Here is a 24035-nt window from a genome sequence, read left to right on the forward strand (position 1 = left end):
TGCTCAGCCCCCACAGGCCCAGCTGCCATAGAGGAGGCTTTGGGGTTTTCTGATGTGAACAAGCTGTCAGAGCAACTTCCAAACTTCTGCAGAGTTTGGGCAGGGAAATGTTCATACCACTTTAATCAAACAGAGGTAGAAGATGCTGAGCAGGGCATAATCAAGCTGCTGCTTTCTATTGTCTGCTACTGGCATTTGTTTCATTATTTTGAATTATTTTAGTTATCAATTGCTATAATATATATTTTCTCCTCCATTCACCAATTTAATACAGGCTTAAGCTGTAATAAGAGACGTTGAAGGTAGGCAGGAGGAAAGATTCCTGCCAGCCAGATGATGTACTGGCCTTTGGCAAGCTGAAGTCTCCATCCCTGGGGAAAAAAAAAGAAAGTTTATTAAAAACAAAAATGAGTTAAAATATTCTGTAACTAAAGAAAATCTGACTCTGGGGAATAGGAATGGGGTAAATGATCAGTGCCAGCAGGCTACTTTCTGTGATATTTGTCGGATGTTTTGTATTTTAAAGGAAGAATTTGAAGCCAAATCATGCTGATTGCCAAAAGTTGTTAGCTGCTGTTCGTGGAAAAGCCTGTCCTGGAAGGGAGGGGAGGAGCCGGTGGCTGAGGCAGCTCCGTGCAGAAAAAGGCGTGGGGAATCGAACACTGGAAGTCACTCAGAGAGCCAGAACGCTTTGTGCAAAGGTTTTGGGTGTTTGAAAATTGCCGAGTGCCTCCCTTTTGCCCTCTCTTCTAGATGTTAAAAAATGACCGTGTGCCGGCAGTGTTTGGTGGCAGCAGGGTGGATTTGGGGATTGGGAAAGACAAATTCAGAATTCAGAGCGTTGCCTCTGCTGCCCTGTCATACGAGCCCAAAGTCCCCCCTGCATCCTCAGCATCCTCCGTGGGGGTGGGAGGGCAAACAGCCCGCGGCTTTTTGGGCTGAAAGCTCCGAGGGATGTCCCCACACCCCGTGTGTCCCCAGAGCTGACGGGGTCCCTCGCCGTGTGTTCCAGGCTGGTTTGGCCGGGCCATGGCACAGCTGGAGCTCTGGGCAGCCGCGGCGCTGATGCTGCTGGGGGCGGCCGTCAGCCTCTGCATCAGGTGCCAGCTGTCCCCAGGTGAGTCCTGCCCTGCCCTGCCCTGCCCTGTCCTGCCCTGCTCCTGCCCCTGCCCCTGCTCCTGCTCCTGCTCCTGTTCCTGCTCCTGCCCCTGCTCCTGCCCCTGTTCCTGCTCCTGCCTCTGCTCCTGTTCCTGCCCCTGCCTCTGCTCCTGCCCCTGCCCCTGCTCCTGCCCCTGCCCCTGCCCCTGCCCCTGCCCCTGCTCCTGCTCCTGTTCCTGCTCCTGCCCCTGTTCCTGCCTCTGCTCCTGCTCCTGCCCCTGCTCCTGTTCCTGCCCCTGCCCCTGCTCCTGCTCCTGTTCCTGCTCCTGCCCCTGTTCCTGCCTCTGCTCCTGCTCCTGCCCCTGCCCCTGCCCCTGCCCCTGCCCCTGCTCCTGCCCCTGCCCCTGCCCCTGCCCCTGCCCCTGCTCCTGCTCCTGTTCCTGCTCCTGCCCCTGTTCCTGCCTCTGCTCCTGCTCCTGCCCCTGCTCCTGTTCCTGCCCCTGCCCCTGTTCCTGCTCCTGTTCCTGCTCCTGCCCCTGTTCCTGCCTCTGCTCCTGCTCCTGCCCCTGCCCCTGCCCCTGCCCCTGCTCCTGCTCCTGTCCCTGTCCCTGCTCCTTCTGCTCCTGTCCCTGCCCCTGCTCCTTCTGCTCCTGTCCCTGCCCCTGCTCCTGCTCCTGTTCCTTCTCCTGCCCCTGCCCCTGCTCTTGCCCCTGCTCCTTCTACTCCTGTCCTTGCCCCTGCTCCTTCTCCTGCCCCGGCCACGCTTTCCTCTGGGATTGTCCCCCCGTGGGACCTCGGTTCTGCTCAGCTGTGAGCCTGCTTTGCCCTTGTGGGGCTCTCTGCCAGAGAGCCGGGAGGGAAGGAGCCCCAAAACTTCAGCACCCCTTCCTTCTCTGGGACAGGTGTGACACTGCAGGATGCAGGTCCCTCTCCATACTCATCCTGCTGGGTGGCTTTGGGATTCCACCTGGGAGGACTCGCTCCAGTCACACAAATCCTGCAGAGGGTCTGGAGCAGAAGGGGAGCTGGAGGGTGAATTGGTACAGAGAGCAGCATGAGCGCCCAGTGGGGTTTGGGCCCCTCCCCGAGCACTGGGTGGGTTTTAATGGGGGAGAAGCTGCAGTTTGCGGTTTGGGGCAGGAGTGGCTGCTTTGCTTTGTGGGGTTTGAAACAAAAAAACACAATTTAAACATAGTTTAAAAAAAAATAATCAAAACCCTACTGCAACTGCTGCTCACTACCTCTGCTGTCCTAATGTGCTGAAGAAATTTTGTGAATGTATTGTATTGGCCTTTCTGTTCCCTAACTCCCACGTCATCCTTTCTAAGAGCTTTTTGTTCCCTTGTCTTCCAGCTACCAAACGGGAGACGCAGCTGAATGAGCAGAGGAGTCAGTAAGTTGCCTTTCCCAACCATGTTTCTCCCCCAATAACTCACCCAAGGTGAGGCCCAGAGCCAGACCCAAGCTGAAATCTGGGTTTATGAAAAACAGAATAATGCCAGGATGGGATGCAAGGCAGTGTGCCCCAGCCCAAGGTGCTGCTGAAGGGACAATGCCTTTACAGAGAATAATCCAAAATGAAACTGAAGCTCTGCCTGTGGTGTCATTGAATCATTAACTAGTTGGAAAAGGTCTGGGAGAGAAGGGCAAGTTCTTATTGTGTCCTGTTGTGCCCTGAGATGAGATAGAAAGGTTATTTACTTCATAAAGAAGCCCCTGCCCTTGGCTGGTGCTGGTTGGACCGTGTACCAGAGCAACCACTGACCTGCAGCACAAGAAATGAAGGAAATGCAGTGTACTCCCCCTTATTTCCTTCAGCAACAGACAAACCACAGTAAATGATGTTAAAAAAAAGAAAAGTTGGGTTGTAAACTTTGCTACAGAAGCAAACGAGGTGCAATGGGGCTCTGCAAAGGCCTCCAAGGTGTTTGGGGTGTTTGTTTCTGTGGGGAAAGGCTCTGGAGTGATCCACTGTAGACTGTCCCCCACAGGCTCCATCCCTCAGACTCTTCCTGAATCGTCCCAACTTCTTGACATTTATACCTGGTTTGGGTTCAGGTTTGTGATGCTGCATGCTCTTTTTAGAGGTGTGATTTGGGTGTCTTGCAAGCAAAGTGGTTTGATTTTATGTTTGGGTTTTTTGACAGCTCTCCCACCGGCCCATGAGTCCCAGCTGGGTATGGGGCAACTCCAATGAAAAAGAGGGAAAGGGTTTCCCAAAACTGGAATTAATAAGTGCCCATGTAGAAACACCTGCAGTAGAAAAGGTGTTGAATTATCTCATGCACTGAAAAGCAGTTCTCCTATTAACTAAGAAATAAAGAAGTTACTGGGCATAGGTTATCACTGATAATGTTATTTTATTCATGTTGATGTTAAGGGATGATGGGAAGGGCAGAGCCAGCAGTGGAGGTGAAGCAGTGGGGTTTGAAGCCATTTCATCCATGAACATCCATTTTTTTGGGGGGTAAAAAGGTTCTTCTGGCCTTCAGTGACTGAAGCATCAGAATGGGAATTATCCTAAATGATGTTTTCTTCAGTCCTGGATCCTTTCCTTGCTGACGTTGGCTGCTCTACAGTGGTCCAAAACCACATTTTTTCTTTAAAGGATCAAGGAAGAGTCCAGGAAGATGTTCCCAGGTCACACAAGCCCTACATGACATGATGAGTGATGCAGCTTGGCATCTCACAGAGCCCAGCGTGCTGCTCTCTGCCCTCCACTCACCAGTCAGGTCTCATGTATCTGTTTTCCTTGTCATAAACCCCAACACTCAGCTGAAATTGTACTACTATTTTTTCCAGGCTCGAAAGCCGGCAGAGATTTGAGGTGATTCGATCCCATTCCAGTGAGTATAAACATTGCATGTGGCTCCTGCTTTGTGGTGTGAGAGCCCCACATGCATACAGCAGGGGGAAAGTAATGTTCCAAGGGTCACCTTGAAGCCAGGCCATGAAATGATGAGACCTGGATTGTCTAAGCCACCTTAGATGCTTCTAGGTATGTGAATTCTGAGCTGTAGGGAAAAATGCCCTTTGCATTGAAAATAATTCACTAAAGCGCTGTCGTTGAAAAGTGACACCTCAACTACTGGGGCTCTTGGAGCCATGCTGTGCACCCTGTGAAAAGAAGGTGTGGGTGATAGGAGTGACTCATTCATCATCCCCCCTCACTGCTTCCTGCAGCAGGTTGGGTTCAGCACTGCACTTTTGAGTTTTATGTCACGAGGAGCAGCGCCAGGTCCGTGTGAAATGTGCCCGTCTGCAGATGGCTCTGCCCTGCCCAAGGACTCTGCTGGGTCCAAGCCCCTTAACCCCTCTACAAGTCTTTTATCCCAGCCTGACCAAAGCTCTCAACTGCACCTTGCAGTGTGGAGGGAGGGGAATAGACCCCAAATCAAGTGGGTGACAAGGCAGCAGCTGGAATTGTAGCTTCCTCCAGTGTTTGCAAGCTCTGTGATCTGCACAGACGCCAGCTTTTTATCTAGTTGTTTCTTGTTTTGACCATTTTTGAACAATCAAGGAACAATTTGGAAGCTATTTTAGGATGCATAAGGAAAATGCTTGCCAGTCCCAGGGATTCCTCTCTGGTGGATGTTCTGTGCTCTTTGAAATATCTGCTGCTGCCATAATAATTAACACGGTGATTTTGTTGTTATTGTTGCCAGCTGCAACCCGAAGGCTGGACAGTATTAAGGAACCTGAAAACTTATCAATAGCAAGGTAGGAAAAAACCCAAATCTAGCTCTAGAGCCAAGGTTGGATGAAGTTCACCCAGCATACATGAATATTTGGGATTGCATTCTGGGCCTCACAGATGTGGCTTGGGCTGTATTTAAAATCAAAGAATAGTTTGGGTTGCAAGGGACCTTTCAAGGTCATATAGTCCAACCCCCTGGTGAGGAGCAGGGACATCTCCAACTTGATCAGGTTGCTTCACTTATTGATGGTCAATAGTATGTTTAGACATTTTCTGAATTTTCTTCAGTCTGACTGCATTCTTCTGGTAACTGATTAAATCAAACCCAGGAAAGTGAGTTGTGGCTGTACATAATAGATACAACATAGAAAATAAATGGCCACTATTCATTTATAAGGAGTTTGGTGTGATAAATCCCCTTCTCCCCATCACCAAAACACCCAGAAACTACACAGCCATGATATCTCTGCTGCAATATTCAAGGATAGTTATTCCCATTTTGGGATTTTACCCCAAATTCTTGATCTCCCCTTGCTCCATGTGTGTGCTTGATAACCTCACAGGGAGGTTTCATGGATGGCCCCTCCGGTGGTGTGTAACTGCTGGTAGGGTTTGCTCAGACCTGGAATTTTAGGTCTCTTCTCTCTCTTTCAGAAAAGCCACTGAAGAGCTCAGTGCCTCCCATCACACTGGATATGGTGAGCAGCTTCCTGGGACAGGCACAGATACAGTGAATTACAGAGCACTTGATGTTGGAAGGGACCTTAAAGCTCATCTCCTTCCAACCCCCTGCCATGGGCAGGGACACCTTCCACTATCCCTGGTTGCTCCAAGCCCCATCCAAGCAGGTCTTGGACACTTTAAGGGATTGGACAGCTACAGCTGCTCTGGGCAGCCTGTGCCAGGACCTTACCACCCTTCCAGGGAAAAATCTCTTCCCAATATCCTATCTAACCCTGTCCTCTGTCAGTGGAAAGGTATTCCCCTTTGTCCTGCCACTCCTAGCCTTTTACCAAAGTCCCTCTCCCATTTAGAAGGGTCTCTAAGGTCTCCCCAAAGCCTTCTCTTTTCCAGAATGAACAACCTTTGCTTTCCCAGGCTGTCTCCAGAGCAGAGGGCCTCCAGCCCTTGGAGCATCTTTGTTCACTCCTCTGGACTTGCTCCAACAGGTCCATGTCCATCTTAATCTGGATCTATCCTGAGTCTGAGTTTAAAGCCCAGTGCTCATCCTGCTGTGGCTGACCAGTCCTGGTTAGAGCCACAGGCACAGACTGTTTAAAATATCACCCCTGGCTGTCCCAGTTCCTGGACCCTGGGCTGTCTAACCTTGCAGCCGTGTCCCCTGACCTCAGAGCTCAGTGGGGGTAGAGCTGCTGGTGCTGAAATGCTTGGTGCCTCCACTGCCAAACTGCTCCCATCACTCAGCTGGAGTTCATGTGTAACGTGCCCCTCTCTTGTCCCCAGGGAGCAGGGATGAGTCCAGGTACCAGAATTTCCTGACAGGTAAATGCTGCAGCTGTACATGTGGGGGTTTGGGAAGTAAGGCTGCTGAGGGGATGGGATGTCCCAGGGGATGGGAGGTCCCAGGGGATGGGAGCTGGCAGGGAGCACACAGGCAGCTGGCACTGCAGCTGGCAGAGCTCTGTCCCAGTCAGTTTAGAGATTGCTTTGTAAGACACACACTGATCTGATTAACGGCCAGAGTGGAGGGGGATGGATGCTCCTGAGCCCCCTGCTCCCTCCTGGGGCACTGTGAGCTGGTGCCTGCCCTAAGAGGATTACTGGTGTGTGGGGCTGTGCTCTCCTTTCCCAGGGCAGGGAGCATATTCCCCATCTCCCTGCCAGCTGGCAGGATGTGTCCATGAGAAATGGTGAGCCAGAGCTTTCTCAGGACCTGGGGTGGATCAGGGCTACCTGTGCTCCAGCCACCTGGCTCTGCTGTGGACAGGCTTCAGGGCTGTGCCAGGGCTTTGTGGCTGCTGGAGATGTCAGCTGTGGTGGTGCTGGGGGATTTGTCCAGCTGTACCCAGGGTTGGCTGCTCAGGTTGATGCCATGGTGGGGTGCTGACAGCAAACCCTTGTTCTTGCAGAGAGCTGCGTGCAAGAAGACAATACCTATGTGTAAGTACCCTGTGCTGCCCCCAGCACAGTTGAGTGGAACCATACTGGTCCCAGTGCTGTCCTGGTGCTCCCATAGCTCAGCCTGGGGAGCCTATGCCAGGCAGGAGGAGCTAACAGTACTGCTCTTCTCACAGGGAGCCCATATCTCTGGATAACTACTACAATTGCACCAGGTTCTTCCATCCACCCTGTGGTAGGTGTCCAGGCAAGCAAGGTGGGTTCCTTCATCCAGCCTGGCTCTCCCATGGCTCCAGGGAGCTCATGAGAATGTTCCTGCTGGTCTGTGCATCACTGTGTATGGCCTGAAGCAAGTGTGGGTCCTGGAGACAAATTCATTAAGAGGGTGTAGCAGAGCTGTGGGATTTGAGGGGTGTCCAATCCCCCATCAGTCCATCTATTGTCGATAAAAAGGACAGCCCAAAACCATTGGTGACTGTGCTCCTGTAGAAGTGCCCACCTGATTCCACTGTACTCAGATATTCCACCTCTTGGTCACCACAGGCTGTCACACAGACCGAATTTTTTAGCTAATCTACAATTCATTGTGGGAAACAGCCCCCTCCTGCAGGTGCTGAGGGATCTTCCCAGGTCACTTACACTTCCATAGGTCCTGTGTCACTCTTTCTTCTCTCCATCAGAGAAAGATGAGGATTCCTATTCCTATGAAAATGTCACCATTGGAGTGTCTCAGGGCTCTGATCCAGGTAAGTGTGTTGCTGTCACAGTTCATGTATCACACACAGTGTAGAGAAGGATGGTGACCTGCTTAGCCAAGAGAAACCTGCTTATTCACAGCTCAGCTCTTCCTACCAGCCCTGTGCCATGGAGCTGGTGTGCAGGGGCTGCTGCATGCACAGAGCAGGCCTGGAACATTTCCCCTTTCTGCAGGAAAATGCATATGGTGATACCTCCACCCTGATGCCATTGACTTGGTGGTTTCTGCAGCAATTCAGGAGCTTTGGGGTCTGCATCTCTAGGGTTTTTATATTGTTTCAGCCAGGATGATTACAGTTCTAGCCCCTTGCTCAGGTTTCTCACCAAATCCAGCACAAGAAGGCTGCAGCCAGGAAGCTGCTGGAGGATGGCACTGGACCACAGTGTCCCTTCAGGGCTTTCAGCATCAGTCCTGGGATGTTGCAATCAAAATAGGAAGTCAGTTTGGTTTCCTTCTGTGAGTTAACACATGCTTTCTGCACTGCTAAAGCCTGCCCTGCTCCTGCCTGGCTTTGTGCAGAGTGATTAGAGGAGGCAGGAGCAGCAGGGACCTGTCTGATCTCCATCCGTGCCTGCAGATATCCAGGCACGTGGCCAGGGCTGGAAAAATGATGAGGCAGCATCAGCAGATCTGTGCTGGCTGGAAACTCAGCCACATGCACAGCACTGTGGTAGGAGGGGGTTTCACAAAGGCCCCTTTTTAGTCCATTTGCTGTTCAGTATCATCCTGTCCAAACTCTTCCTTGTCACAGATGACGCTGTAGACTACGAGAACAGCATGGCAATACAAACATGGAAACTCAAGCAAGGACAAGGTATGTTCCCAGCTGTTATCTGCTGTTTGGGGATGGGGCTCATGAGCAGAGTGCCTAGTGCACTAGGCCAGTATAGACCATGCAAGGGCAACACAGCCATCACTCTTGTCTTGAGCAAATTTTCCCCCCAGTTGTCCATGATAAATATCCAAGGCAATGTGCAAATTGTGACACACTCCTGTAACTGAATGCTGCTCTGTTGGGACGTGGTGGTTGTTGTATTCAAAGGCTACCATTTGGGTAGGCCACCATCTAGCTGTGCCTAAACCCTGACCATCGGGGCTACAGGAAAATGTTGCTCTTCAGGTCTTGCATCCTCTTACATCTGAGGTTGCACACACCAAGTGGTGTGTGCCCTTGACAGCCCTTGACTCTACTGCTGTACTCAGGGGGCCTATTTCTCAAGCTGACCCTTTTAACCACAGTTTAATTTAATGTGTGGCTTCCTGCAAGGCATGAGGGTAGCTCTGGCCTGGGGGATAGTGGGGAGTGTATACATACATATTTAAGAACTTTGTGTCTCTGATGGGAGAGTTGTCTAAGCAAACTGATTCCCATTTGCACACTCTCTAGAGTAAATCTTTTTTGGCTCTGAAGAACCACCCAGAGTATTTGTAAATTTGCCATGATCCTTTTTGAAGCCTCTTCAAGGAGACCTTGACACTGATCTGAGTTTTCTTAGCCCAGGCACTAACACATGTCAGCACCAAAGGCTTAATATTGGTAGGATACATGGTGTGACCTGTGTGGTCTGTATGTTTTTGCATCAGCCCACTCACTGATAAGTGCTTCCCATCCTCACCTACAGCCCCGTTGACAGAAAGCCTGGATGATGAGCCAGACTACATCAACACGTGTCCTGTGTCAGGCCCTGCCCTGCTGTCAGAGCAAAGCTAGAAACAAGAGTAAATGGTTGGTATGTTAATGTAGGGTGCAAGGACTTGATTTATGGTGTTTATTTAGGTGTGGAATGATTTGGTTTATGCCACAGGGAGTTCAGCTGGAGTTCTGCCCTTGCTGGCAGCAGCAGCACAGCAGTCCACATGGGCAGGGGAGGAGTGTGAGGAGCCCACCCCGTGCAGTGCCTCATCTCTGGCTGATGCCAAGCTGACTAACACAGACCATGGAGCCAGATTTGTCCAAGTCCACCTCCCAGCTCCAGCACTGCCCTCCTCCAATAGGCACAGGAACTGAACTGCTCTGGAGCAGCTTGAGGCAGTGCTGCTACATGCAGTGGACAGGGACACCCAGCACCCCCTGCTCTGAGCAGGGAGTCCCTCAGCTGAGCCCTGCCTGCTGTGCTAAGACCACATATCCTGCCCCATTATCAACATCAACCTGCTGCTGCTGATAAAGTATTACTCAAGACAGATAAAATAAAAAAACTGCAGAGAGTTGCAGGAAGGTTGCATAACACTGAGGGACAGTGAATGATGTGCTGGTTAGTGCTGGTCACCCTTCTCCAGACTGGACTAGGACTCCAGCTGGGAGACAGACTGGGACCAGTATCGCTCTCCTTTTTGGGTTTTTACTCTCTTGAGCACCTGCAGAGACCCAGTGGGATTGTCCTTATGCCACGTGCCAGCTGCTCTAGTTTAACAGGGTTTTATATTCCCCAGACAGCAGTGGACAGACCCACAAAATCAGATCTTTCTGAAGCCATGAAGAATACTTAAGATTTGTCCCCATCGTGCAAAGCAATGTAACCCTATTCAGCACACCAGGGCATTTCCTTCTGCCAGATGTAGCTGGACATGGAAAAACCCAGCCTGAGAAACCTGAGCCTTCCATATCTTGGTGCCAGGCATGTTTTTACCATTATAATGATGCCTCTGTTGTAGCCTTTGCTAGCAGAGTAATATTCTGAAATCTCAATGTCCAAACAACAAATGCCAGCAGTTCTCCACCAAGGGAGGCTGAATTGAGAAATGGGTTCTGATGCCTCTGTGCCTCCTGCTCTGATCAGGGATCATCCTCCAGGAGCACAACTGCTTAGACATGGATATTTTGTAGTGTATCTCACTACTTGTCCCTGGAAAGAAAATGTAGCAGGCAGCAGAGTTAAGTTGAAAACAGGGATTAAAAGTCAGTGGAATCACTGTTTTTTTTCCTCTTATTTCAAGTATTCTGCATGAAGTCTGAAGAAATCTTTTGCTGAGCTGTAAGAGCGCACCCAGCGAACATGCACACAGGGAGAGAGGAGATTTCCACCCCTCAGTGAAATCTCTTCTCCAAACTGTGCCTGCAGTGATGTAGAAGGGGTGTTACTGAAAGGAAGAAATGCACTGCTTGAAGCCCCACAGAAGTCCAACTGCAAACCAGCAACTGGAGAAAGCACTCTGCCCCCAGCGACCACGGGCAAGCCCCAGGCTCTTCATCCCAATCTCATTTCCCTGCATGTCCACTCCAGGATGGCCAGTCTGGGCAATGTTTTCTCCTGACAGCCATGAAATGAATCCTTAACTTGCTGAGCAGTAATGCAGCCAGCTACTTAATTTGTCAGGGTGACTCGTGCAGGATGGTATTAAGCCATTGGGATTACATTCTGATTTAGTTCCTGTGCTCTCCTATAGAAGCAGTTTCCTATGTGAGAGGAACTGGCAAGGCAGAGGTTGTTTATAACAGCAGTGGTTGTCTGGAGCTGAATGAGATTCCAACCTGTTCACAAAAGCTAAAGAGGATTAAACGTCTGCCTTATCCATGGCTTGTAATTCGCAATGTTGGTCTATGGCAATTTTCCTCATGTTTCAGTACCTGTTTTATAATTATACAAAGAACCAGCAGAAACTGTGTCAGATCCACAGACACCAGCCTCAGAAACTGTACCAGTACCTCAATATGGCTGTTGGAACATCATCCCAGAAACAATCCCTATCTCCTGAGCCCTGATGCACAGATCTAGCACTCCTGGAACACTTATTTATTAAAATTGAAAAGCTTCCAAAGAAAGTGGGGTGTTTTGCTGTGGTTTGCAATATAGATGTCTGCATGATCAGGTCACACAGAAATGGGAGGATGTGAGGTTACATGGAGTGACGTGCAGGATCTTATGGGGAGAAAATGCATTAAAAGCCTTCTTTCTCAAAATCAGATCAGAAAACTCTGTTTCAGGAAAGACTACAGCCCACACTCCTGGTGAGTGAGCAGGGAAGGGGAGCCAAGGGTTAGAGAGCTGTGTAGTGGGAGAAGGGATGTCAGGTGCTTCCTGCTGCAAATGACTTGGCTCTAATTTTAGTAGAATCACCAAGTCAGACCACAGGTGCCCACCCTTGGTGAAGCTGAAACAGTGGGTGGGGTTGGAGTTTGGCTCAGGAGAAGGTTTGCTAGTGGTTCCTACAAATGCTGCAAGTTTCCACAGGACTTTTACAGCAGAGAAAATCTAGTGCACTTCAGGAATACACACAGACAGGGAGCTACAGCCTGGTTTTCTGCTCACCCCAGCCCAGCTTCTCCTCACACCTTTAGGTTTCCTCATGGTCAAATGCTCTGCAAAAAGCCTGCACAGGTGCATGGCAGCAGGGTCCCTGTGAGCCAGAAGCACAGACAGTGCTGTCTCTGCACAGGGTCCCAGGCAGGAAAGGGGTGCTTTTGTCACTGAAATTGTGCCTGTACCTCCCAGGGTTATGAGACTGGTTTCACCCTCAGCACCTAAGAAGCTTCCACTTTCCATGAAGTGTTGCAGACTGTGGATTGTTCACTGCAAGGGTGAGCTCATTCTGAGTGACTTCTGGTGATGTTACCCACTAATGATTCATCTCCCAACCACAGAGCCATTCATGAATAGGAGATTAGCAGCAGTGACAGATCCTTGGCACACAGCAACAGATCCAGCTGGAGACCTCCCAGAAAGTTCTAGGCATTAGGTCAGTGCATGGTCAGAACATGAAAATACAGGATTTACTGCTCTCCTCACGAAGCAGAGAGGCAGATTCCACCAGTTAGATTTCTTGGTACAAGATTTCCCCACTGCCAAAGTCTGAGTTTGAAATTTGTGGAGCTAAAGCAAGCAGGGCAGAACTGGATGTGGACAATCTTCACTTCTTGGGGTCTGAGCAAATCCCCCTTTGCAGCTCTCCAGAGCAGTCAGCTGTAGTGAGGGATAAATCCTTAGCTTTGTAAAGCTTCTGGAGCACTTCTCAGCCAGTCACCTCACACACTGGAAGGCATCCAGGGACTGTTTCAGAGCTCTCATCAATGTCTGCTATTAGTCTTGCTCTGAACAATCTCATGGTGTTTCTTTGCAGTGAGTGAGTACAGATGTGTGTGTTCACTGGCACTCTGTCCTTTGAGGACTGGCTTTAGGTGTGCAAGGATTCCTGGTGCTCAACCAGAATTGCTAGACACTGTGTTGTTTGACCCTAATGCAAGGAGACTTGTATCTCTCCTGGGTCCACCTTTCTCTCTTCACATTAGGTAGGCAGTCAAGTGAGAAATTCACTTCCTGTTTTCAATTTAAGAAGCTTTAGAAAAGTAGTTCTGGCTGGTGCAGCTCTGAAAATGGAGTGGGGAGTCTGTGCTAAGTGCTGGAAAGCAGCAGCTCTGCACTCAGAGGGGGAACAAATGCCTTTGGAGAGCAGGAGGAGCTGGTGGCCTCTGGGATCAATACTAGTTCTCTTCTTAGGAAAAGTGAGTGTGATTATGTCTCTGCAGAGCTGGAAAGGATTAGCCCAGAGGAGTCTGCTCCAAACTGGAGCTGTGAAATGCAGCTGCTGAATATCATTGAGAAGAAACCCTCTGAAATGAGGTAGGAACAGGAACCATGAGCCTCCATGTTCCTCACCCTTCCACTGCCACCATGACTGTGGGCAGGCACATCCCACAGGGTAAGGACTGGCCTTGAGTCATCCAAATACAGTGTTTGCTGGTTTATGAAACATCCATGGGAGCACCTCTTCCTTCCCCATTCAGCAATGAACACATTTAATGAGAAAGCAGAGTAGGCTGGCTGTGATATGCAGCCAAAGGAAAATTAACCTTATTTAAATTTTTAGGGACAAAAGCTGTGATGCTGTGTCTGTAGAGAACTCAGCACTTCAAGCCCCATTATTAAACTATTAGTTGTGTATTTAATAGAGTTTGTGCAGATAGTAACTCACTGGCTGGGAACCAAAGCCTAAGTTCAATACATATCTAGTGAACAAAGAATGTACTTTGAGCATTACACCCATTATTCCACGCACTGTTTTCTGCATTCCCTGCACTTTAGCTGCCAATTCCCTTGCTCTGCTGCACACTGAATCACAAAAGTTTGTCTACAGGCTCTGCCAGAAGTGCTGCAAGGAAGACTTGAGGGGAAAGTTCACAATGCCACCAGCTCTTGTTGCTGAAACTTGTGACCTCTTTGGCTTGTCAGAGAACAGGAGGGTGTGACCTGCCCCTGCCTCAGTGCAGGACCAGTCCCAAGGCTGAAGCCAACTGGTGCTGCCAGGAAACATCCATTTGGTACCAAGACAGCTGCAGTGGGGAACTGAACACTTGGGGTGGAAATCAACAAAATGGACAGAGTGAAGTGCAAGCACCACCAGCTTGCGCCTATGCACTCTTTTGTTTGACTGCTGTAACCAGACCATGCTTAATTGCAAGGCCTTTGACACTGCCTCCCACAGCAAACTCCTGGAAAAGTTGAAGACAACACTAAGCTGGGAGCGTCTGTCTATCTGTTGGAAGGTAGGAGGGCTCTGCAGAGAGGCCTGGAACAGTTGGATGGATGGGCAGAATCCAGTAAGATGAAGTCCACGTGCCAAGTCCTGCACTTTGGCCACAACAACCCCTGCAGTGCTGCAGGCTGGGGACAGAGTGCCAGGCAGAAAGGGACCTGGGGGTACTGAAGAGCTGACTGAACACGAGGCAGCAGTGTGCCCTGTGGCCAGGAAGGCCAGAATGGTGTGGCCAGCAGGAGCAGGGAGGTCATTCTTCCCCTGTAGCTGGCACTGGTGAGGCCACACCTTGAGTGCTGTGCCCAGTCCTGGCCCCTCAGTTTAGGAAGGACGTTGAGACGCTCGAACGCACCCAGGGGAGGCAACGAGGCTGGTGAGGGGCTTGGAACACAACCCTGTGAGGAACAACTGAGGGAGCTGGGCTTGTTCAGCCTGGAAAAAGGAAGGGTCAGGGAGACCTTATCCCTCTCTACAGCTCCCTGAAAGGTGGATGTGATCAGGTGGGGGTCGGTCTCTTCTTCCAGGCAACCCCTGACAGAATGAGAGGACACAGCCTTAACCTGCACCAGGGGAAACGTAGGCTGGATGTTAGGAAAGTTTTTTACAGAAAGTGTGATAAAGTACTGAAATTTCTGCCTGGGGAGGTGGTGGAGTCACCATCCCTGGCTGTGTTTAAAAAAGACTGGAAGTGGCACTCAGTGCCATGGTTTAGTAGAGGTGTTAGGGCATGGGTTGCAATTGATGATCTTAAAGGTCTTTTCCAATCTTGTGATTTTGTTAATTATATTAAGATGTATCTGCTTGCAGACAAAACTCTCATATCAGGTGGTCAAATTCAATTTATATTTACTTTCTGTGTTTCACACTTAATTGCCCATCTACACTGGCAAGGTGTTTCCAAAACTGGACAGGCAAACATGAGTCTGTAGCTTTTTGGCAGGCTGAAACTATGACATTACCTAACCTAGACAAGCAGGGACAGGAAAGGGAACACAAATGCAGAGCATCTTAGAATTTAGTAAAGGTTTTTGAAGATTAGAAAAGGAAAATCTGCAATATATAATGACACCATTAAGAAACATGTAATATTTCTCCTGTATGTTTGGTCAAAGTACCTTCCCTATCCACAGGACGAAGTGGCACTTGTTCAATACGTCTCAATTATAACTTCAGTAAATGCTGTATTTTGTGCAAAAAAAAAAAATCCTTCTTGGTCTTGGTAAGATCACTCATGACCAGGCTTGAAGTGGAATCCCTAACAACAGGATTCCAATTTTGTTTCTCTTGCTTAGGTCTCAATACCACGGACATAAGCAGTTTTGCTGAGTGCACTGGACAGACCTTAATTGCTCTGGACTATCACAGTCCTATCCTGGTTATAAAACACATACAATTTCATGGGTTAAAGTAAATTTTAGAGCTTTATTGATCTAAATAAAAAAACATTTAAACACTGAAAACATATGAAGAATCTTTGCAACAAAACCTGGTTTCCTCCCAGCAGGCTCGAGGAGGTGCCTAACTGGCTGCAGGGGCTGCAGTCTTCTGGCACAGGCGGGCCAGCAGCCCAGCCATTTGTAAAAGGGAGTTCACACCTTCTGCAATCTTCATGTGAGTGTACCCAATTTCCTGGTGACAGACACATTGCAACTGTCATTCTGTTTACTCCCCAAACTTACTGTTTGTCAATTTAATATTTTACTATCTATTGGACTAGAATCAAATATGCACTTGAAAAACATTTTCAAGGAGTTATTCGAGGCTTTGATATAACTAATAAATTCAGCATTACATCTGCTATTAATTTTAGGTGATCGCTAAAGTGACTTCTGGCACTTCTGTGTGTGTTCAGATGCTAAACTTCAAGTGACTTCTCACTGACAAACTGATGATGCAGTGGGAAAGAAAGCAGTAACAAGTCAAGAAGCACTTTCTTTGTGCTAATATACAACACATTTTAAACAGAAACCCAAGACTGCCACCAATCCTCTTCTTAAAAAGGCCCAAAAGGTCCCATGAGGAGCCGAGTTAGTACTAACCTTGATAAATTCCAGTTTTAGATATTCTGGCATTTGAAAGGTCTTACACACACGGAAGATATTGCCAATGACATCTTCTGGAGAGTATCCAAGGCGCCACAGGTGGGCAAGAATCTGCGCAGGCAAAAATAATCCCCCATTTATTTGTCAGGTCAGTCAAGAATATTCACTTTTGGAACAGCTACTACATGTGCTGTTTATCAGCTGATTTAACCTCAAGCATCCAGCAATTAATTTCACTACAATTCCCTTTTTTGCTTGTCAACTTATTTATCTGAACAATGTCCTGCCCAAAAGGAATTTAGTTTATCAACTCATCTACACGGTATTGCCCTTACCTTAAAAAACAACACGCATTGTGAATTCCTCAAAGCAAACAATTTTTTTTTTCTGACTACACTGACACAAGACATGAAAACCAACCTTGTATGCTTCATCAATATTTGCATTTACACAGTGTTGTATCATTTCCTTCACAAGCAGAGGATGAGGTTCGTCACATACCTGTATCCAAGAGAAATATTACACTTAAAATATCAGAAGACTTTGCATTAAATTTCTGGTATTGTCACCAAGCTTCTATGGAGTAGAAGCAGAAATATTTCATGATACAGACTAAATTTTAAGTAATCTGACTTTTCAGATAGTCTGTCATGGCAGACTCAACAGCATGAAATTACTACACCCAAATAACAGATTCCAAAGTCATCACTGAAACTTCCCAGCAGTTCTTGGATTTGTGTGCTTTGAGAGAGCTGCAAAATTCTCAGATGTGCCATTAGGGAAGTCTTCTCAAAAGGCACACAGGCTACTTAAAGTCTCATGCTGTAACTGCTACAAACACAGGGCTGTCTACAAACTAGCAAAAAGGCTTATGTGTCCAATGGAATCTTACACAGCCACAGGGCTAAGCTTCTGGCAAAACTGTTTTCAGCTGTTACTGACCTTAAAGACATTTTCACTGTTTATAAAGCCAAATCCAGAGTATGTGGACTGTAAGTTGTTTAATGCCTGTGAAAGAAAAAATAAGACTTTATTCATTTTCTGAAGTGCTCTACTTCTCACTACCCCCCCCCCCCCCATCAGGAGGAAATGCACTTCAGGAAATGATGCCAAATAAGCAGTTTGCCATTAAACAACAGAATAGAAAAAACACAAATTTATGCTGACTTTATTTCCTCCCACATATTTGGTATCCACTTCCCACCAACTCACTTTTAAGGAGTATTTTAAACCCTCACAAAGCCAAAGGGTTTAGTTACTCTTGGGCCACAAGTCACATCCTCCTTTGTTTTACCTCTCCAGAGAGAAATCCTTGAGAGCTGCAATTCAAAAGTTTTTTGCTTTAAATAGAAGCCTTTGTTTTATTGTCTTTCTCCTTTTACCTGTCTCATATCACCTTGGGCTGTGAAGATAATGGCCTCTAGTCCATCATCTGTATATGCTACATCCTCTTTCTCAACAATTTTCAGTAGCCTGGCAAGTATTTGTGCATCTGTCAGCTTGGTGTAACGCAGCACTGCACACCGAGACTGAATAGGTTCTAGGGACAGAGATGTGTAATTAGCTTCTCTCTCTTTTTCTTAACCCCCCCCCCACCCACAACCAAGCATGTGTCTTCATTTCAGCTTCCAACAATTCTTATGTCTTTTAAAGAAAAAGGACATGTAAGCAGAACACAACCTCTGCTTAAGCACATACAGTTGTTATAGTCCCTCCCTTGAACCCGAACATGCTACTGGAGTTTTCCCAGATATGTGGAAATATATACAAAGCTAAGCTTCCTCTGTTCTTCTGGATTTCTGAATATAGATGTTTATCACGAGAAGTCTAAAGGTCTACAATGTGTTCACTTACAGGCAAACTTAAGGTTATAATTCAGAAAGGACAGAAAGGGCTCGGTACCCAGTAAACAATACATAAAACATCCTAAACAGAGTTGGATGCAGGTTAAGGCCAAAGCATAAGAAATCTGCTTCTGCAGTCATATAAGGCACTGTCCATCAGAAACAGTTGCTCAGACAGTTCCCTGACTACACAAATAAACTTTTATCAGCTGAAGTATAAGTGGCTTGATTTTTCAGAAGTACCATGCTCTCTTGCAACAAGTTGGATCAAGGTATTTCTGGAAGCTGAATTGGAAGTTAGCCAACAGTATGGAGAACATATGACATGTACATCCAGGAAGCAGCAGCACTTACCTATGATTTTGTCAGAGGCATTGCACGCCAGTGCGAAGCGTGTTGTTTTGGAATAAATTTCCATTGTTCTTCTCAGTGCTTGCTGTGCTCCATCTGTCATGCTGAGGGGAGACAAGGAGTCAGGACAGATTTTGCCCTTCACTCACTTCTAGGTGCAGCCTAAGAACTATTTTCATACAAGCTTCAGAGTTTACTGATATTAAGCTGTGCTCTGTAATATTCTGGTTTGATAAACTAAGCAGCTTTTTCTACTTATGTGTAGAAACCACCCTGCAACGCAGGTAGTCACTGAGACCTCCATAACATGCAAAATGACATCCATAGCATGCAAAATTAAATCATTAATGCTCTGAAGAACACTGCTAAGAATATGGAGGAGGACAATGTCCCGTTTTCATCCAGTGAAATTCTCTACATGAGCCAAACTCTTTCCAAAGAGAAGGAATCACAGAATCACAAAATGGTTTGGGTTGGAAAGGACCTTAAAGCTCATCCAGTTCCAACCCCCTGCCATGGACAGTGACAACTTCCACTAGATCAGGTTTCTCCCAAGCCCCGTCCAGCCTGGCCTTGAACAGTTCCAGGGATGGGGCATCTTTCCAGTAAACTGCTCTGTTTCATATCCAGAGCATTCCACATCAATATTCAGCATCTCGTTTGAAACAATGATCTCTTCTGGCTGTGAGTACTCCCATAAGATCACTGTTCAATCCATATTAATTTCCTAGGAAATTATTTTGAGCAGTTTGACAGAAACACTCAACACTGTCCAAGACTGTAGCTCTACAGACAGGAGAGATGCAGCACATTTCACACAGTAGCTGAGGCTAAAAAAAAAACAACATACCTGTCTGCTTCATCAAGGATGATTATTTTATGCCGACCTTTTGGAAGAGTGACCTTTTGCTGGGCAAACATTTTGATTTTGTTTCTTACAACATCAATGCCTCTGGAACAATAAATCGATTAATGACAAGTTGGGTGAAAATACAGAATAGATTTTTTTCAACAGCCACAGCAGCTGAAGTGCTCCTGGTTTGTTCCTGTCCCTTCAGCTGTTTCAGCACAACTGCTGTGGAATTATGCTTTAAGCCAGACTGTCCAAATGATTTGGGTTCAAACACCAACAATCCATGGTTTTGGGGATCTTGAAGAAAATAATTTAACAGTAGCAATATAAATATACACTAAGACAGTAACCTTATTTGCAGTATCACCACAAAATGAGTCATGTTTGGCACAAGTAAAAGGTAATAAATAAACAAAGGCAGAAACATTTAAGATTGCTTTGCCAGTTCTTCCCATAGCTCCATCCACAGCCCCAGCTGTGGCTCAGGTAGGAGCTGGATAGACTGAACATATCAACACAACACAGACACTTTCCTAGGGAGAGTCCATTCAAAGACCTACTTTTATTAAGAAAGGATTTTACTTTTTTGTCCTGTTTGGAAAAAGAAAGTTGTGATTCTGTAGTTTTTCTCTAACTAACAGAGTAGGTAAAGTGTAGTGTGCTCAGATAACCCACCAAGAAATGTCAGAATAGTTCAGGATGGGTCTGAACAGAACTTGGGAAATACAATCAGCCCTTAGTGCCTGATCTTTGGAGTACAGTCAGTGTCCTCTACACATCTAACACCCTGATCCTACATTTTAATCCTCAACTGCCATTATAGCCCTGATTTTTCTCACTCTAAGCACTGAAGAGTTTGAGCATAAACAACCTGCTCACTTTCCATTCTTAGGATCCTCATGAATACAGTGGGAAGCTTTAACTCTCAAATAAATTTGGGAAAAAAGTACCTTTATGGATTCTGCCCTCTACCTGTTTATATTTTCACATATGAAAGTATCTATAAAGTTTATAAAACATCAAGAAATAATATCTGTGTTGACGGATGAACACCAGAGATTGCCTAACTTTTACTTGGAAAGACTGCACTCAAAGTCTTAAGAGACCTTACTATAGCATTAAGCCTATCAAAGTGACCTGGGTTTAATGGAAACCTGCTTTTTCATTAAAGGTTTGGTAAGGTTCATTCATTCTCACCTGTCATTGGAGGCATTCAGCTCCAGAACAGCATCCTTTAATGCAGGACCAAGCAGAGCACGAGCCAAACACAGGATACTGGTGGTTTTACCTGTTCCTGGAGGGCCCTAAAAATGTGACAGTGAAACAACTGCTGGTAAGTTTAATGAAATTTTCTAAGCTGTGCTCTCTACAAATCTCCTCAGTCATGAAAAAAGGCTGCAACAGAGGAACTTTGGAGGAAACATGAGCCTAAAAGCTGTGCCTGAGCTCAGGATCCTGCTACTAAAAGAGGAAATATGCTGCAGGGAGAAGCACAGGATGTGTTTCAGCAGGCACCTGAGGTAGATTTAAACTTGTTTCCCTGTGTATTTTGCCAAGAACATTGCTCCAACACCAAACAACCAACATCTCCCTCACCAGTACACTCAGGCACGAAGCTGATCTGTACTGGGGGGCCATCCTCACTAGATTTCAAATCCAGGACCAACACTAAAATACAAGACAACACAGCAATACTCACAGCAATTATAATATTTGGTACATTCCCCTCTTTTGCAAAGACCTAAGAAAGAATGATAAAGAGAAATTATGCAAGAAAATAACATGAACAAATAGTTTCAATTCTGTTCTATTTTAAGCATCAGAAACAAGCTTCTTTTTTCCTCTCCTATTTTCATTTTTTGAATTTTACTGCTTTCCTATATTTGTTTTTTTTTTTTAAATTTAACTGTTAGAAATCAGCCCCTAGAATAACATACAAATATTTAAAAGCACTTAATGCCACATGTCTTTAGTACTCTTGCCTTTCCATCTGTTTTCATTATATACTTGCTAGTATAATCTTTTTGTTAACAAATACTGTGTTCAGATTAATTTGTCATAGAATTATAGAATCCTGGAATATAGCAAAGGAAGGGACCTTAAAGCCCATCTCATTCCAACCCCCTGCCATGGACAGGGGAACCTTCCACTAGACCAGGTTGCCCCAAGCCTCATCCAACATTTCTTTGGACACTTTCAGGAAATAATTGATACAGTAAACATTTATTTTCAAAAAAAACCAAAAAACAAAAAAATACCATTATATTTCTTCCTGTTGTTATACAAATTATATTTATTAATTGAAACAGCATTATTATAACTGCTACAAATTCTCTAAACTGTAAGTAATGGTCAACTTAAAACAACCCAATTGAAGAAGGCATATTTCCTTACACACCACTCAAGTATCATGTAAAACTTGTAATTTTTAAAGTAAATCAGGAAGCTTTCTTCCACATACTCAACTACCAATGTAAAAATATAATAGTGTTTTAACTAGCCTGGGGATCTATGCAGAAATATGGCTTTTTGAGATAACCTGTAAAAAAGATACAGGGACAGCTACACACCTCCAACCTGCTCACAGTATCTTCATTTCCAACTATTTCGGACAGTTTCATGGGTCTGTATTTTTCCACCCTGTAAAAGTAAAACTCCACACACTTCACCACATCTAGTAATGCTTTAATAGTGCTTCAGAGTGATGGACAAGGAGGAATACGTTAAGAGAGCACAGCACAATGATGGCTGGACATGTCTTCAGTGCAAGCGCTGCAGGGTCTCCATCACTGCTAAGCACAGAATTCCACAACACTAATCACTGACTCAGAGAATCCCGGAATGGTTTGGCTTGGAAAGAACCCCAAAGGCCATCTCACTGCAGCCTCCTGCCATGGGCAGGGACACCTTCCACTGGACCAGGCTGCTCCAGGTCCCTGTCTGACCTTGAACGCTTCCAAGGATGGTGCAGCCACAGCTTCTCCAGGCAATCTGTGCCAGAGCTGTACCACCCTGAAAGGTTTTACTTCCACTGGTATTAAAAAAAAAAAAAAAACAAAGGGAGGGGGAAAATGCTCAAATCATACAGGAATTCGGTGCCTCAGCCTGAGTGGAAAAGCCACCCTACGTTCCCATGGTCAACCTAGCACAGGGCTGACTTTCTCTGCGTTACTAAGGAAAACAACGGGATTTCCTTCGTTATTGATTTCTGGAAGTGTTCAAGGCCAGGTTGGATGGGGCTTGGAGCAACCTGGGATAGCGGAAGGTGTCCCTGCCCATGGCAGGAGGCTGCAACGAGATGGCTTTCAGATCCCTTGCAACCCAAACCATTCTGCGATTGCTGCCTTCCCAGCAACAGACGAGGCAGGTCACAGAGCGCAGGCAGAGTCCCCGATTCCGAGCCAGACTGAGCTCCTGCACCGCGGCGGGCACCCGGGGCCAGCCTTGAACACGGAGGTCTGACCGCGGCCGGCTGCGGCCGCCATGCTCCCCTCAGCCACCGCCACCACCCCGCCTTCCCGCCAACAGCGCCGCGCCCTCACCTCATTGGCTCTGCCGCACACAGTCCCGCCCCCCTCACCGCTCCGCACCAATCACCGCGCGCCCCGCCCCCCCCTCCTACCGCCCCCTCTCGCTCTGGTGGGCGGTCATGGCGGCTCAGGGCGGCCGCGCTCCCTCTCCCGCTGCCCCTGCTCACCAGGGCAGCTCGTAGTGGCCGCTGCCACCGCCGGGCGCGGCCCCCGCGGGGTCGACGGGTCCCCGCTTCTCGCCTGCCGACGGCCCGGCCTTCTCGTCCTCCGCCACATCCACCTCCATGGCGGCACAGCTGGCGCTCCCGGCCCGTCTCCCCGCCACCGCCGCCGTGAGGGGAGGCAGGGCCGCGTTGCCGGCACGCCTCCGGGGCGGGCTGTGGAGGAAGCCGGGGTTGTGCGCTCCGCAGCCGCTACCGGGTTCTGTCGCTGCTCGGTGGGGCGGGGAGGCGGTAGCCCATGCCCGCGGTGGTGGCGCCGTCCCGTGCCGTGCCGTGCCGTGCCGTGCTGTGCCGTGCCGTGCCGTGGATGGGCTGTTGGTGAGGGGAGGCTTCTCGCAACTCGGCTGGCTGGGCTTGTACTCAGTTGTTTACAGTCGCTGGGTTCCCTACCCTACTGCGTGTTAATATAACAATAATATGTTTGCATTTCAGCGGTCTAGAACGTTGTTTCTTCTATCTACCTCGTTCCCCTCCCCGCCCCCCCTTCCCCCGTAAAATGAAAACAATAGAAGATGCATTGGAAGATGTAAGAAATTACGTTATAGTCGGGGGGATGATTCCGGCTCTTTTTATTGAACACGTAATGTGTACAGGTTTCCCAGGGAAACTCTGGCTGCCCTGTTCCTGGAAGTGTTCAAGGGCAGGCTGGATGGGCATGGAGCAATTTTGTGCCCTGGAAAGTGTCCCCATGGCAGAGGGTGGAACCAACCAAAACCGTTCTGTGATTCTATGATTCGAAATGTTCTTTTCCAGATTAAGTAAAGGTGGCTCATCACCTAAGTCAATATTTTTTCTTTTTTCTTAATTGATAATTTTGATGAAATGTTACATGCTACCAGCCCCTGACAGAGAGCTGGGTTGTTGTATCTATAGCATTGGAATCTGGAAATCAGTACTCATTTTCAACCTCAGTAGTTACTGGGGCCTTGGTAAATCTTTCAGCTCTGTTTATGCTCCACATAATTAATGACATTGGTGTTATCTCAGTGTGCAGAGCATCTGTCCTTCAGTCTGATTCCCTGACTCCTTGGGAAGTGTTTCTAATTTAAGATTTGTGTGAGGCAGGAACTCAGAACTGACCATATTTGCAGC

The 24035-nt window shown here is 47.4% G+C and overlaps 2 protein-coding genes across 3 annotated transcripts; one reads left to right on the forward strand and one right to left on the reverse strand.

Annotated features, from left to right (window-relative positions):
• The first annotated feature begins 1022 nt into the window (after positions 1 to 1022).
• LAT2 (linker for activation of T cells family member 2) lies at positions 1023 to 9342 on the forward strand. The gene is made up of 11 exons (XM_062507247.1): positions 1023 to 1117; positions 2452 to 2491; positions 3901 to 3944; positions 4764 to 4818; positions 5450 to 5493; positions 6260 to 6298; positions 6886 to 6916; positions 7051 to 7130; positions 7555 to 7620; positions 8383 to 8445; positions 9254 to 9342. Exons 1-11 carry the CDS (start codon positions 1030 to 1032, stop codon positions 9340 to 9342), a joined length of 639 nt encoding a protein of 212 aa, XP_062363231.1. The 5' UTR covers positions 1023 to 1029.
• Positions 9343 to 15504: 6162 nt separating this feature from the next.
• RFC2 (replication factor C subunit 2) lies at positions 15505 to 23029 on the reverse strand. 2 transcript variants are annotated; one of them, XM_062507055.1, is made up of 11 exons: positions 22890 to 23029; positions 21763 to 21832; positions 20892 to 20933; positions 20390 to 20496; positions 19190 to 19291; positions 18343 to 18443; positions 17527 to 17684; positions 17087 to 17152; positions 16565 to 16645; positions 16142 to 16255; positions 15505 to 15731 (listed from the first exon to the last, which is right to left on the reverse strand). In XM_062507055.1, the coding sequence occupies exons 1-11, from the start codon at positions 23006 to 23008 to the stop codon at positions 15621 to 15623; spliced, it is 1071 nt and encodes a 356-aa protein (XP_062363039.1). In that variant the 5' UTR covers positions 23009 to 23029; the 3' UTR covers positions 15505 to 15620. The 2 variants fall into 2 exon arrangements, with proteins under 2 accessions (XP_062363039.1, XP_062363040.1); XM_062507056.1 differs by lacking the exon at positions 19190 to 19291.
• Positions 23030 to 24035: the final 1006 nt, after the last annotated feature.

Source organism: Cinclus cinclus, chromosome 22 (assembly GCF_963662255.1).
Source record: "Cinclus cinclus chromosome 22, bCinCin1.1, whole genome shotgun sequence".
NCBI classification, from domain to species: domain Eukaryota; kingdom Metazoa; phylum Chordata; class Aves; order Passeriformes; family Cinclidae; genus Cinclus; species Cinclus cinclus.